Raw genomic sequence first — 15,565 nt, 5'->3', positions numbered from 1 at the left:
GGACTATGGGAGGATGGATTAGACAAGTCCATTTGCTCTAGTCCAGGAGGAATGCATCCACAGCCAGAGCCCCTGGATCTGGGTACCTTGAGACATACTTGGGATACAAAGAGGTCCACTTGTGTGTAGAATCTCTGACAAATGGACTGGAAGATCTTCCTGTCCAATGTCCATTCCGTTCTGGTCTCGATTTGCCTGGAGGCTCTGTCTGCTACCACATTTGCTGAGCTGTCAGTGATACTCCTGCCCACAACTCTAAGGCTTGTGCAGTCAGAGAAGGGGAGTGCATGCCCCCTCTCTTGTTGATGTACGCCACCGCTGTGGTGTTGGCTATTCTCAAGTGAATATGTTTGAGCGGCAGATGTTGAGGTTCTTGGGATTGCAGAAGTGCTTTCAGAGCCAATGTTGCTGCTTGTAGCTCCAAGACATTGATGTGCCGCTTCGCCTCTTCCACACTCCAATGGCCCCTGGTGGAAATTCCCTGGTAGGCTGCACCCCAGCCCTTTTTTGAGGCATTGCTCCAAATTGTGAGATCGATAGGTGGAAGCTGAATTGGACAGCCATTCAGACAGCAGCTGTTCTCTGAGACCCATCAGGTAGGGGCCAAACCACCCCCTTAATGTTTCATGAAGGCTATATTTCCTTGGTTTATATATTTCTGAACCAAGTTTGGCAGATGAGCTTTCTTTGTTCTCCAGTTTATTTTAATTTGGAAGTTGTGACAAAATGTCAGATAATGACATCATAATTGATGACATCATCAAAACGTGCTATAATTTTTTGTAAAATCTGATGTAAAGATTGTCATTGGAAAGGCCTTGACTTAAGGAGTAAAATGCTGGAAACTGTTTTTTGCTATGATGATTATTTTCGAGATACGGTAAATTAAATATTTTTTTGCTGTCCCCCCCTGGAATTCGCTTAACCATACTGTCCTTCTTAAGTCAGTCTCTGGTTTATTTTTTTCAGTTTTTTTCTAGGAAGGCTAATAATCTAGAAAAATAGAAAGCTTGATGTTGCCAAAAATCGTATCGTTTTAGAAATTTGACTTTTGCCTTTGTTAAGATGATATTAAAAGTAAAAAAACTGGTGACATCACAGGTTATGACGTAACAAAACTAATTTTAAGGCAATAACACTAGAGGGATAGTTTTTAATTCTGATTTTCTTCTTTATTTTTGCTTTAGTCATCTGGCACATCACATGTGCAACATAGCTGCATTTGCTGGAACAAAATTACGGCTCCAATTTGGGGATTTTTCTCAAGGGGGGCACCCCATATTTTGCAGAGTTATTTTTCATGATTAAAAATGCCATATTTCATTTAATTTTTGTTATATGGACAAAATTCTTTTCAGGCTTCAACTCCCCTTGATGTGCTCTTTCGAACACATTGTAAAAAATATGCGTATTAAAAACTTCAAAAGTGGCCAAAAACATGACGTCATCACAGTGACGTCACAACTTTGACATTTACTGACATTTTTCACGTAAATATAATTGGCAATAGGTCTCCTGCTCATCTGCCAAGTTTGGTGTAGAAAGAGTCAATACTTTTTAAGTAATGCGAAATAACGTGAAATACCCAAGAACTGACAAAACATTTGGGGGGTGGTTTGGCCCCTACGTCATCACTCTCGGTCTTTGTGTGCCTGGGAAGTTAAGGGGACTATCACTTTCCTTGTATGACCATGATGTGACACTGCTTGCAGGTGTAGGCGTTCAAGACCTCTGTAATGAAGTCGTGCAACCAAGATCCCTGTTTGTGCTGCATGGCTCATTTGTCCAACTAACATGGACAGCAAGCCTGCAAATAACAGTCGGTCATCGGTCAATTGTCCGGTAAATTTGAGGTTTTGACAGGTAAAAGCTTAGTCTGGTCGGACACTCTGACCGGGCATTTCTGCTGAACAAAAAATAATTTAATTGGAAATTTGTGGCCGAATATGGAACAAGTTATTTTATTATACTGCCACACAATACTACGCAAAAAGGCTTTGTTATCAGTTTTGTTTTTATTCCATTTCTGAGAAATAATTTTATCACGTCAAATGCGTTGTCTCAAATGTCACATCGAATTGTAAACACGCCACATCAGCACCACTATTCAGGCTACGCGTTAATTTACGCATTTTGCGGTGGTGTCTTGAAAGATTGTGAAGCCCCACTTAGTCTGAATTACGTTCATCTGAAAAACTACCTGAATCTGAGGTCTCATATGTTGTTACTCGATATTTGTTATCTACAAGTGTTGTGGTTTTTAGTCGTAATTTGACTCGACTAAGGCCCAGTTCAGACGCCCAACCTTTCATGAGCCGAACTTATTTCGAATTTGGACCGACCCAAATTATCAAAAGTACACCTGTTGATTCAGACGTCAAACTTAATTCGCCGAACTTTATTTAGTTTAAACCAAATCACATCGAAATGTCAGCGATTTTCAGACAAAGCGAAAACTGCTTGTAAAATATGTTATAATAATTTATGCATTAGGTTCGGCTCACGAAAAGTTCGACGTCAGAATCAAAGCCGTTCCAAAGCCGAAATTCCTGGCTGAGCTAGGCGGGAAGAACGGCTGAGCCGTTCCAAATTCAAATAGCCATTCTTAATTGATTAAACCGCCAAACTTTTCATGTACTTAATTCAATGTATTTGGTTCAGCTCATGGAAAGTTCGGCGTCTGAACTGGGCCTAAAATATTAAATATTATGCAAATTGGAAATATGGCCCAAATTCTCATGTTTAGTTTATCTGAATGCAATCGCTTTCAAAAACTCTAAAACCTCTAAAACGAAACCAAATGTATTACCAGTCCATATGATCAAAAATCAGTTTTATAGCTCTATGAAGTTTTTTCTTACATCTGTGGTTCAATATATTTTGAATTAGTTTCCGTGCCACAGACATGTTTTTGTGAAAAACGTGAATGTACAAATTAGTCACGCTTTGTAGTCACAACCACTTCCAATTTGAATTTCATTTAACTACGCAAATTTATTTATTCGATTGACCCCAAAAATTGTCGAGGGAAACTTGCTTTCAGAAAACGTCGAAGAATTCATTTCAGCCAATTTTCAAGTCTCTGAATGTTATTGTGAGTGGGTTTTGGTCTTTTTTTGCACTGACAAGCTGTACATGTGGGAAACTTGATCAAGTGAGTGAAGGCAAACTAGGAATACAAACGTTTGTAAATTTGTCAGTTTTCAAGGGGTAAAATAATACCTGACTTACTGTAGAGGTCCCCTTTCTGGTGCTAGTATTGATTTTACACTCAGTTGACTTTACTTTTAAGCCATTTGAATTTGCAACAAACATTTTGGCGAAGGGTCTGAAATACCGAAATGTCTCAAATGTCTCTTATTTTAAGTTTCTAGCGGCAAAAAAGAATTTGTCCGATCAGACTGGCTATTTGTCAGGTCAAAACTTGTCCTTGGCCTGACAAATGACCTGCTTATAGACAAAAATTATTTGCAGGCTTGGGACAGGGTTCTCACTGAGCCACTCCCTAGAGCAAGGAGGTGATGGCAGGTGTTAGAATGGTGGTAAGTTTTGGTTGAGGAAGGGACAGTGTCATTGTTGTGGAGTCTAGGACAGCTCCGAGAAAGATTAGACGTTGGCAGGGAATGGGAGAGCACTTCTCCCTTTTCACCAGAAAGCCCAGCTTTTCCAGCAGGTCTACCACTTGAACAAAGATTTTCTGCAGCACCTTGCTCTGTTGGTGGAGTAATAACATGTTGTCTATGTAGATCACAACCTGGATACCCATGGACCGCAACACTGCCAGCACTGGCTTCAATGTCTTTGGGAATGCCCTAGGAGCTGAGGACAGGCCAAAGGGAAGGCATTGAAACTCGTATGTTCTGTCCTGATAGATGAACCGCAGATACTTTCTGTGGGAGGGATGAATTGGGAGTGCGTAACATACATCCTTCAGGTCTAATTTCATCATGAAGTCTCCCTGCTGTATTAGAGATTTCACTACTTGCAGTCCCTCCATCTTGAAGGACTCCTTCGCCAAGAACCAATTTAGTGCACAAAGGTTGATGACGGGTCGATAATCACCATTTTCTTTTTGTACTAAGAACAGGGTTGAAGTGAACTGGTCGTCCTGCAGCTTGACTTCCCAGATGACTCCCTTTGCTAACAAGTCCTCAATAGCCATTTCCATAGGGTGAGCATCCAAGTTGCATTTCACTCTGGTTACTCTCATGCCCCATTGCCTAGGGCGCCTGCAAAAGGGGATCTGGTACCCCTGAATTGTTTGTAAAGCCCAAGTGTTATTTGTTTCCAATTCTGAACAAAAAACTGTAAACGAGTTGCTGATCAGTTGGTGGAGGGTGTGAGCATTTCGAGACATGGGAACAGATAGTCAGCTTGAGCTGGTCTTGGGGTCAGATTGCTGGGAGGTGGATCCTGCTGTTCTGGCCCTTTTGGGAGGCTGTGGGTTAAACCTGGAGCCATATCCCCATTTCCGTTTCCCTCCAACTCGACTGTTGTCAGTGGTGCGGTAGTTTCCATGAAAGGGCTGGGCCCCTCCTGTGTAGTCCTTTAAAGAAGTGTTTTGAGGCTGGTGTGCTGATAAGCGTGCTATTAGTTGAGCTATGGTTATGTTCACTCTTGATCTTTGCATGGAACTTATCCAGGATAAGGTGCTTATCTGCTGGGATACCTTCCCGCAGAGTATGTTTACAAACTTCAGTGAGGAACTCAGAGAAGCGCTTTTGCCTCCAAGCATTAAGCCTAAAGTTGGCGTTTCCAAGGAGGACTAGAGCATCTTTCAGTAGGTCCTTAATGGCATCAGGGTCAGGACCGTCACCCTCATCCTCTCCCCCGGAATTATAAAGGGCTGTCAAGGTTGCTAGCAAGGGGTGAGCCACAACCAAGAAAGCAGATTGACGCTCAGCCAAGCCATCATCAAAGGTGAAGAGTTCCTTTGTTTTAGTGTAACCATGCCTCTTTTTTAATTCCTCTTTCATCCCAGCTGTCAATTCTCATACGAAAGAAAATAAACTTCAGGACATTCTTCTAAATTAATGAGATAATTACTCAAACCATATGAAAATAATGCCGTGTTGATTGATAAAGTGAAGGCTCATTTTACTTTAATAAAAGAGCTTGTATCAATTACAAAGCGGGCTCAAATGTTGCCTTCGGTGGGAAATATCCTTTGCAAAGTCTTAATTCCACAACTCCTGCACCCAGGTTAGTAAGAAAATAATTTTCACTTCTTTTTCTTATTTTTGATTTTAAAAACCCCAAAACAACAAAAGAGGGCAAAAGCACCAAGGAAGTAATGCTTAGAGAATGTAAAATGTCTTCCTCATCCATTGCAAGCAACTTCTGCTCCTGCTGTGGTGCTTTCTTTGCATTTGCAAATGAACACGAACTTTTGCATTTCTTTGACGACATATTTAAGCTCAAATCAACAATCTAGAAACGGAGAATGTCCAGGACAGCTCATTGACTACCCAACACAATCTTTTGACAATTGTACTACATGGCAATCTGTCACCCAATTTTTTAATGTAGTTCTTGTGACAACCCATTGACAACTATGATTTAAGGGAAATTAAAGCAAAGAACAGTTTTTGGTTTATAACTTTGCTTAGAATCAATCTTTTTTCATAGAAATTTCTTCAAGTGAAAGATCAAACTAAGATTTATGAGAAACAGTGAAAAACAATTTTTTTGAAAAATGGCCAATTTTGGGGTATACTGATACCTTAAGTATTTTTATGAGGTTTGACATGACCTTTCTCGAGAATGCTTGAGAATTTTACTGCCGGTTCACTTAGAGAATTGAAGTAAAGTGAGATGTTTCAAATAGTATTCAAAATGTTACCATGCCATGAATAGTTTTTTAGTAAATCATTTTGCACGTATTGCTCAAACTTTGAATGGAATCCATCTTAACAGTGGAGCTCCATAACTATAGGAAAAGAACCACATGTATGCATAGAAAAAGAAAACCATACAACTCTTTTTTCACGGTCAACATGGCTAGCAGTGTGGATTGCAGGTGTGTACGCCCTACCACTAAAAACAACAAAAAAAAGGGGACTATGCACAAAATGGTGGTCATACTCCAGCTAATACATTGACTGAGGCATGCAGCCATGGTTTACAGCGTATGTATTTGATATTGGGCATCCCTGTTATGGTCAATTGACACCTGTCAAAACAAGGTATCTACTGACCACTATCACATGACCATATCACATGCTCAGGTTTAGAGCTCATTGAGACACATGATTTTTTCAGTTTACCACTCATCAAAAACTGGTTTTCACTTGGATCACAGGCTCAAGCCAGGTTAATTTATTGTGATAGGAGCTCCGCTTTTAGGCTTGGCTAAATCTATACATGTATATTAGTTATTACAACAACAACCCAAACATACCTCCAGGATAAGGTTCTTTGTCTTAAGAACGTAAACACCATCTTCAAAACGCTCAAAATATGGATCAGGAGTCATTATTAGTTTGGTGTAGTTTGACATTAACTTGATACCACCATCCATCAAGAATTGAGCCTCCACCTGTGAGACATTTCCAAGAAGGCCCTGTACTACTGGACTTCGACATGTCATCAATGAGCTGTTGACTGACTTGCATTCCTATGAAGCAAAAAAAAAGTAGTTGATGCCAGTCAATAACTTAGTCTTTGCCACAGTATTCAAAGGCTCTTAGCTTATGAAGAGACTTTTTTATTTCATTACTTTCCTAAAAATGTTAACTCTTTGCTGTACTGCAGATGATATTTTTTGTTGTTTGATAGATTGCATGGTCAGTAGCTTATGCCAAAGCAATTAGACAGCTCACTTTTGGCTCTATCAACTTTGATAGCCAGCAAGGGAATTTGCCTCTTGCCAACTATCAGCTGATAGACACCTCACACTCATCATGCATGACATATCCCCTTTGGGAAGGTGTTACTAATGCTCCTCCCTATACATCAACGCTCTGGGGAGCTAGCCAAAATCAAATTTGACTACAATTTGTATGGTTGATATGGTTGACATGGAAGACAACAAGTGCTCTGAATATTGTTTTTACTCTTTTAACACTGGAAAACTGCTGCAGAGAAATGCTTCATTTAAACATGGACTAAATTTTGTAACAAGAGGCAAAAGCTCTAAAATTCATGTGTTAGCTCTTCCAAATTGATGTAGTTTACACCTAATTAATATCGTTTGGTCAGAGGTCTACAAAATCTTAGCATTACGATGTTAACGAAATTAAGTTACATGTACTATCCAACAACCAACTAAAATATCACTATCAACCTTAGAGTTAGTAAAATCCTCTTATGGTGTACAAGCTTTTCAAGCCCATGTGGAAGTCTGAGAAAAAATGTTTTCCTTATACTGGTATCATATGATGTGACATGATCTGTTCCACAATGTTCCTGCACACGAAACCATCAAAATACTTATTGAGAACGGCTTCTATGGAAACTGCTTCAATGAAACCTACAATCTAAACACCACCAAAGATCAACAAATGGAACTGCTTGAACTTGCAACTACAAACCAACTTTTTCAACTTAACGGTATGCTTTACAAACAAGTTGAGGGCATGGCAAGGGGTTCTGACCCCTTGGACCATTATTGGCCAACACATTCATGTGCTCTATAGAAGCAAAATTGGCTCCCCTCATTCTACAAGCAATACATGGACAATACCCTGACTATTATGCCTGACTTAGAAGAAACCAACACTTTCCTCAACAAACTGAGCTCTTGCCACGAAAACTTGAAGTTTGCCATGGACGTAGCTGAGCAGAATACCATTGCTATTGTTGGCATGAACATCACTAAAAGATGCAACAGGCTCAAAACATCAGTCTGTAGAAAGGTTACGAACACTTGCCTACTTCTTCATCACCACAGCCATGTTGACTTAATTAGTTGAAATTTTGTTTGTAAATCAAATTGTGATTATATGTATCATATATATTATAACATATATTATTATATTTCACTCATAGAAATGATCAAAGCGAAAATTACAAACTGTGCACATGAATTTGAAACCAAAGCAAGTTTGCTTCTTTCTGTACTGGCCTGCTGAAAATGCTCAATTTTGTATAAATTCCATCAGCCATCTTGGTCGATCAGGCAGCATTTGAACTTTCCTAGATATCACCAAAATGTGAATTTGTTGGAACCTTTAAAGCATATTTCTGAAAATAGTTCACCATGCAAAAGAGCCTTTTTTACGCAAATTCATAAAAGAAAATTCAAATTTTTGTTCCTGTCGTCAAGTTCTCCATATTTACTGGCAGTGGCTCCTAACAAGTTTCTGCACAAGATCGAGAATATTGATGCACCCAAGGCTATAAATGAGGACGGCACTAATATCATGGCCCTGCAGCTACAATTTAAAGATCAACAGTTGGCTAATTGAGTGAAACGGCAAATGCAAAGTCTGAGCACCAACGTTGGAGTCCGAAGTAAACCTGTTTTTCAGAGCAAGAAGATTGATCAAGTCCATGCCCCACAGGAGAAGAAGCCCCCTATTGTTAACAACCAGTGCCTGATCTATAAATTTGAAAGCAATCTGTGCGATGCAGATTATGTTGGGTATACAGCCAGACATTTACACCAATGCATTCATGAACACAGATATTCAGCAATCGGGAGGCATCTGGAGAAACATGGTCTGCCTAAGTCTGCTTTAGAGGATAACCAATTCTCTGTCTTGAAAAAGCGAAGATCGAAATTTGTTTGCTTAATTTTTGAGATGTTCGTCATCAAGGAGTTGAAACCTGTGTTTAACACTCAAAAAAAAACTATTTGTGCCAAACGTTTTATGTGACTGTGCATGCTAATATCTGGTTACACCATCACCACATTTCTTTTATATAGTTCATGTCTCTTAGGAATTCTTTTAAATTTATATTTGTACACAATCTTGTTCATCTTTGACTTGATAATGACGTTAAGTAAATGTTAAAATGTCAAAATTTTTTTACCTTTTTAAACTTTTAAACAGGTGGTTTTAAGGTTGACAAACATTTTTTGGCAATTATTTATAGATAAATTACATAGCACACCTATTCTACTATGTATCCTTTTGCACCACACAAATTGCATGAGTTCAGTGTCCTGCACTTTTCAAGCAAACCTGAGCTCCACTCTCAATCCCACATGTGCAAAAATTTGCAATTTTGCTTCCTTGGGTGAACCTAAGATGGCAGAAAGAAGCCTTGACAGTTTTGCAACGTTTGCAAGAGGTTCGACTTGAAAGCACTTGGCTGCTGTTATTATTCAAGTAGTGTGTTTCACAGAGATCAGATTCTGCAAATGAACTTACTGATTGCAAAGCTGTCTTATCACTGGTAGGAAGAGAAAGGAGGAAGGGAAAGCATCTTGATTACAAATCCGGTGTAACACAATTACAATAAGAAGGTCTCAAGTTTAATTTCGATGTATATTACAGCATGATCCTGTCAAAGCCATATTTATCTTCAAATTTTAAAACTTACAGGTATGCAAAGTTTAAATGGTATGTTACTCTATGAAATCATCCGTAGAAAAACAAATATGATTTAAGAGTGCCTGCCTGTAAAAATCAGACAAATTCTTAATTTCGCGGCAAGGGTCGAAAATTCAATTTCACTCATATTCCTATGGTAGATAGGCTAGGGCATGACAAAAACTACTGGATAGTTTTTTCGGCAAAATATCCGTTTATTTCAAAGAAATATGCAAATTACCAAATTCCGTTAAAATCGTCATTTGACATTTGGTGTACCTTGAATATTTTTTTACTATCGGGTTATAAATTTCTTAGTGAACATGATGGAGTCGATTCAAGACAATCATTATAGACGTCATCCTCGGAGACCCAGGGGCAGTTAGTGGGAGCAGGTAAAAGTCTAAACGGGTGAGAAAAAGTTTGGGCGAAGACCCATTTAGACTTTCTCCTTGCCTCCACTAACTGCCCCTGGGTCTCCGAGAATGACGTCTATCATGATTGTCTTGAATTGACTCCATGTTTACTAAGAGATTTAGCTAAATTTATAACCCTAAAGTAAAAAAATATTCAAGGTAAACCAACCTCTATTAAGCGGCCAACCCCTATTAAGCAGGCACCTCCCATTTCCCTGAGGGTAGCCCACTGTATTATATGTAAACCAAAAATAATTGCACAGCGCGAAAAGACCTAGGTACGAGTTTAGCGTTACAGTATTACGCAGGGCATGTAGGTAGCGGTGGTCTGTTAAAAGATGACAAGACGGGCAATAGTTAACTATTCATTCTTTTCATTGCTTAATTTAATCTCTTCCTACTCAACAAGATTGTGTGCTCTCTGTGGTTCCAAGCCTTACGGAGCCTTCCATATTAGGATAGAAATTGTCCTACCCCTACCAACTAAAATGGGATGACAGTATTGTGTGACGAACAAACAAGGAACCGCTGCAAGCAAGGATTCAAGCAGCAATAGATCAAACCACAATCAAACGTAATATTTTGGTGCAGTGCAAAGCAAGCAACTATGTAAAAATCACCTAGCCGTTTTTGACTTAGATGCAGTGGTGATCATATGTGTCAAAAGAGAGTCATAGATTCATGGTATTTGACCATTAAATAAGTTGACAGTTGGCAATGTACATCAGACGTTGTGTAAACAAAAGCAAACTTCTGCTTTATGTGCGACGAATGGTGACAGAAACACGTCAAATCGGCTTTTAGACCTGCCTTTTACAGGAAATAAGGTTAGAACATTTTGAAATTATCAGCTCTGTGTCTATTTCAACTTAATATAGCTCAAGACATGTGGCACGTGATAAAATATATGTCTAGCCCGTAAGTTGAAATTTGACGACGGATGGTCAAATATCTGCATTTTTTAATGTACTTTGAAAAGCTCTCGCGTCGCTCACAATCATTTGCCGAAAGAAATTTTTACAGGAATCTGTAGACCATCCTTCTGCAATTTAACCACCAGAAGCTTAATCCATTTGAAGGTTTCACGCATGGTGAAAATCAATTATTTTTACGAAGTACTTTTAAGTGGATGAAATACAGTTCTTCGAAATTTAATTATTTTGCACCCAAAAAGACAACGCAGCATTCCCTAAAATCAACCCAGTACACATTTAAACACTGCACAAAAATATTTGCGTGTTTTAAAGAAGGAAGAATGATGTGGTTTTGCATGCGAGGCTCTCAAACTTGTTCAATAAAATTGTGCGTCAAATGATGATTTTAACGGAATTTGGTAATTTGCATATTTCTTTGAAATAAAAGGGTATTTTGCCAAAAAAATTACCCAGTAGTTTTTGTCATGCCCTAGCCTATCTACCAGAAAAATATGAGCGAAATCGAATTTTCGACCCTTGCTGAGTTATTTTCCACATTTATGGACAGGGACTCTTAAAAGGCTGTAAAGGTTGTTGAAAAAAGCCCAATAAAAACAGACAACAAATCTGCATAATGCTTGCCACAATTTTCCAGTCCTTTCCAAGGAAATTAAGCTATTTGAACTGTTATGAGGGTCTATTTGTGTGCTCTCATCTGTATCTTAGACTAATGGGGGTGAAATATAACAAATATATTAAGGTGGCTTGAAACAGTTTCCTGTACTTTCCAAGACTTAGATTTTGTCAGGTCATTATAACCACTCTATATCGACTGATGCCTAAATCATGGTACATTGTATCAAAAAACTGCCCAATTATTGGTGAACATGTTGCTGTGAATGTTTTGGCACAATAGGTTACCGTAGCAACAATATGACCCTTGACAAAACACCCTTAATTTTAGCTTTAAGCGCTTTCAAAAACGAGCTCGGTGACCCCCATTTTTTTGTTATGGCATTGTAATCAGCACAATAAGATGCAACTTTCTGCAAAGTTTAAGAAATTCTGTGAACAGGGTTCAGAGCCACCTTAACTTTTTGAAAATTTAAGGTGGCTCTGAACCCCCTGCACAGAATTTTTTAAAACTTTGCAAAAAGTTGCATCTTATCATGCTGATTACAATTTGATAATAAAAAAGGGGGTCACCAAGCTCGTTTTTGAGTTATAAGAGCTTAAAGCTAAACTTAAGGGTCATATTGTTGCTGTGGTAACCTGTTATATAAGAAGAATGACTGCAACTTGGTTACCAATGATTGGGAATTTATATGATACTACTATGGTAGCATCACTTGGTAAACAGTGGTAGTATTCATCCTTCAAAGTATAGCTGTTAGAAAAGTGCTGGAAACTGTTGCCAGCCTCCTTAAAAACAAACTGAATTTGCATGACAACCTGATTTTCAACAGGAGGAATCACTGCCATAAGCAAATCAGTTGGTAAGTAAATTAGTTCCCTCCTCTTAACCACTTCCATCAGCGACCATTAGCTCTCTTCAACATCACATACTGTGCTGTGAACTACAACTTTAGGAGTACTCATTCACAAAAAGTAAATAAAAGGCAAAGAAAGGAGCAAAGGAGTGAGATTTGTTATCTTAAATACAAAGTGAAAAAAAAGCAAATTTTTTGACTTGTGAATTGAAGGGGTGTTGACTAATATATCACCACTTTTATTAACCCCTTTATGTAGTATCCTTTGCAATTCACAACATCTAAGTCACAGTTATGTTATGTGTACCTTCAAACAATAGACAACAATTTTACAACACAAAATTAATGAACCACCCTAATTCCCCAAACTATACTTGCAAACTTGTTCATTCTCTGATGCATTTTCGAGAACTTCTTCAAGCTAAGCCTGTGTGACAGTTGCATGCCTTAGCGATGTGACACCAACTAATACGAGTCTCTAAGTGTTTTCATATGAAAGCAATACGAAAACAACAACACACTCAAAATTTTTGGCAGTCCTCCAAACAATTGAGAACAATTTGTCTACAAGGCTTGAAATTGTGACCGATACAATCGCATGCATTTGTGACTAAATGTTCAGGGCCTAAAACTTCCTCCTTTTCAGTCGCAATTTTGAAACTAGTTTGTGACTAAACTAGTGAAGGAATAAAAATTTCAATTGCTTTGTGTGTTTATTACTATGGAAACTGGAACACGCGTGGGCAAATCCTACCTAATTTACCTTCAATAGTATGGACAATATTCACTTGTTCAGACACCATTTAAGTGGTTTCTTTATGAAAATGTATCACTGGTGCATGGTAAAACAAACATGGCGGGTTGGCGTTCGACGCAAACAATTTTCTGAGAAGAAATTCATTAACTTTAAGGCCTCTAGAGCCCCATGTACAACCCAGATTTTATAGCTTTTCTTCTGTAAATAAACACGAACACGTGTGATCGATGGATGCTTGTCTTGTATCTTGCTTTCCGCAGTAGTCAACAGTGTCGTCAGTTGGTTTGTGCTTTCACATTCTTGACTGTCCTCTCTAGAAAGCCCCCAATGCCCTTGGAATTCCAATCATAAGTACCACCATGCTTTTGGACTTCCAGTACAAAGAACCCCCCCACTGCACCCAGAATTCCAAAAAGCCACCCGTGGCATAGGTGTGGATATTTTCTGGAATCACCCAATATCAGTTTCCATCAATTTCACCTCTGGCTCACTATTAAGCACAGTGTTTGGCTTATATTGAGCTTATGCTTTGTTCTGTCTGTTATTTCTAATTTACTGTCAATGAACTCTGACTGAAAGCAAACAATAAATTAAAGTTTCCTGTTTTAGTGCAACAAGCGTACCTACGTAATATCTAATATGATATATGCGCCCACACTATTTACTCATGCTCTGATTTCTAACATTTTATTTCCTGGTCAGCAGGAATAACACAAAAACTTAACAGATGAGTGACTGGCCACTCATTTGCATAATCTGCACAATACCAACAACTCGCAACTTGCTATTGCAATTCACAAGTTAAAAACTGAGTAAAAAATATGGGAAAAGATGAACAACCAATTCAACCAAAATTTATTATTATCATCACTATCATTATCATTATCATTATCATTATTATCATCATTATCATTATCATTATCATTATCATTATCATTATCATTGTTATAATTTAAGCAAGATTTAACATGTGAATTTCAAGATACTGGAACACGATTAGCAACAGTGTTTCACAGAAAAGCAAATAGTAAATGTCTGCATGTACATGTAGACTAAGCTGTAATGTCCATGATGCCCCATGGGAGAATGTCTACACAGGGTACTGGCATTGAAGTTTGAAGTTTGAAGGAATGGGCATATAAATTCTGGCACTGAACACTTGAAGCAAGCTTGTATTGTGACACGTTTGAAGTTCTTTTCTTCCTTACAAACAAGGTTCCAAGTACAGAAAAGACATTTACAAAAATTATGCATGTTATCAATATGCCAGCCACTGAAAGCAAAACTGTGCACTGTGTTTCTCAAGGAGTACTGTTTAAGTGTTATCTCAAGTGTTATTGGCTCTTACCTGAACTGCCGATGTAATAGAGGTACCATTTTGTGAGGGATAAATAAAAAACATTCTTGGTTTCTGGATGGTATCCAAATTGGTGCCAGTGATGCGTAACTGAAGGCCCCCTCTAAAAGTAAAACAAATTTATCAAGTTTACACCAAATATTGTTATACGACAAAAAAGTAGACCATTTGGGGACAAAGGTGTCTCAGAGCCCTAATGCAACATTGTGGAGACATTACTATGTTGAAAATCTATTTAACAATTGGACTATGAGCTTGAGATTTCTATGAAGTGATAGTAAATGTTGATGAGGCTGAAGACCGAATCAATTATTACCTCATAGAAATCAAGGGCTAACTGTTTGAGTAGAATTCTTACCAAAATTAATTTCCTTCCAAGATTTCCAAACATTTCTCAACTTAGTATTATACTTTTTACTTAAGCAAAACAGTGCAGATTGAATTGTTTTCTAAAACTTGCATTTGTGCATTCACTTATCGATTAACTGAAAAATTTTGAGGTTTTAATAGGCTGTGTAAGAATGGATGGGGCAAATTTCAGAACTTCACCGATTGGCCTGATTTTTCTGTGAAAGTCAACCATTATATCCAATGTACAAATATCACATTTATTTGGGTCACTTCATTTTTTTAATTTTTCTGGCTAATTTGCCTTGGGAGATGCTCAGATTTAGCTATAAATGTTGGATGCTGCCAAAACAAAGTTTTTTATTCTAACAAGCTGAATGTTTTACATGCAAATGTTTAACCTTTTGTTGATATTTTAAAGGTTTAACAATTACACTCTGTTAAAGTTTGGTGGAGTTATGAATTTTTTAAAATACCTCCTGCCAAACTCTAGAATGTACAAAGTGTGACCGTGAACGGGAAAACGTACCTTAACGCTTATCCGTTAGACAGGCAAAAGCGTTAAGCATCCGTTAGTCATCCATTAGAAAGTTTTCTTAAAACGTTAGGGGCGTTAGCCCAACCGTTAGACGTTAGCATCGGGCCGTTAGAACGGAGAGTGCAACTGTTAGCAAGAAACATGTATCCGTTAGCCGTTAGCATCAGACCGTTAGACGGGACAGCATAACCGTTAGCAAAAACTCTGTATCCGTTAGCACGGCTAGAGAAGCCGTTAGGATCCGTTAGAATAAACTAGCATACGTT

General features: G+C 38.3%; 1 protein-coding gene across 4 annotated transcripts in view; it reads right to left on the bottom strand.

The window, feature by feature from the left end:
* The window catches only part of LOC145497883 (plexin-A4-like), a 238,195-nt gene that overhangs the window by 115,498 nt on the left and 107,132 nt on the right, over positions 1 to 15,565 (bottom strand). For all 4 annotated transcript variants that reach the window (XR_014050743.1, XM_081477751.1, XM_081477750.1 and 1 more), the window contains 2 exons: positions 14,405 to 14,516; positions 6,401 to 6,616 (listed from right to left, as the gene is read on the bottom strand). Coding sequence is in view for 3 of the 4 variants with exons in the window: in XM_081477751.1 (XP_081333877.1) it covers positions 6,401 to 6,616; positions 14,405 to 14,516 (328 nt within the window). In the remaining variant the exon portion in view is untranslated. The remainder of the gene's footprint in view (positions 1 to 6,400; positions 6,617 to 14,404; positions 14,517 to 15,565) is intronic.

Source organism: Orbicella franksi, chromosome 9, assembly GCF_964199315.1.
Source record: "Orbicella franksi chromosome 9, jaOrbFran1.1, whole genome shotgun sequence".
Classification (NCBI taxonomy): domain Eukaryota; kingdom Metazoa; phylum Cnidaria; class Anthozoa; order Scleractinia; family Merulinidae; genus Orbicella; species Orbicella franksi.
Note: the sequence above shows the minus strand (reverse complement) of the source record. Positions and strands in the feature narration are given on the sequence as shown.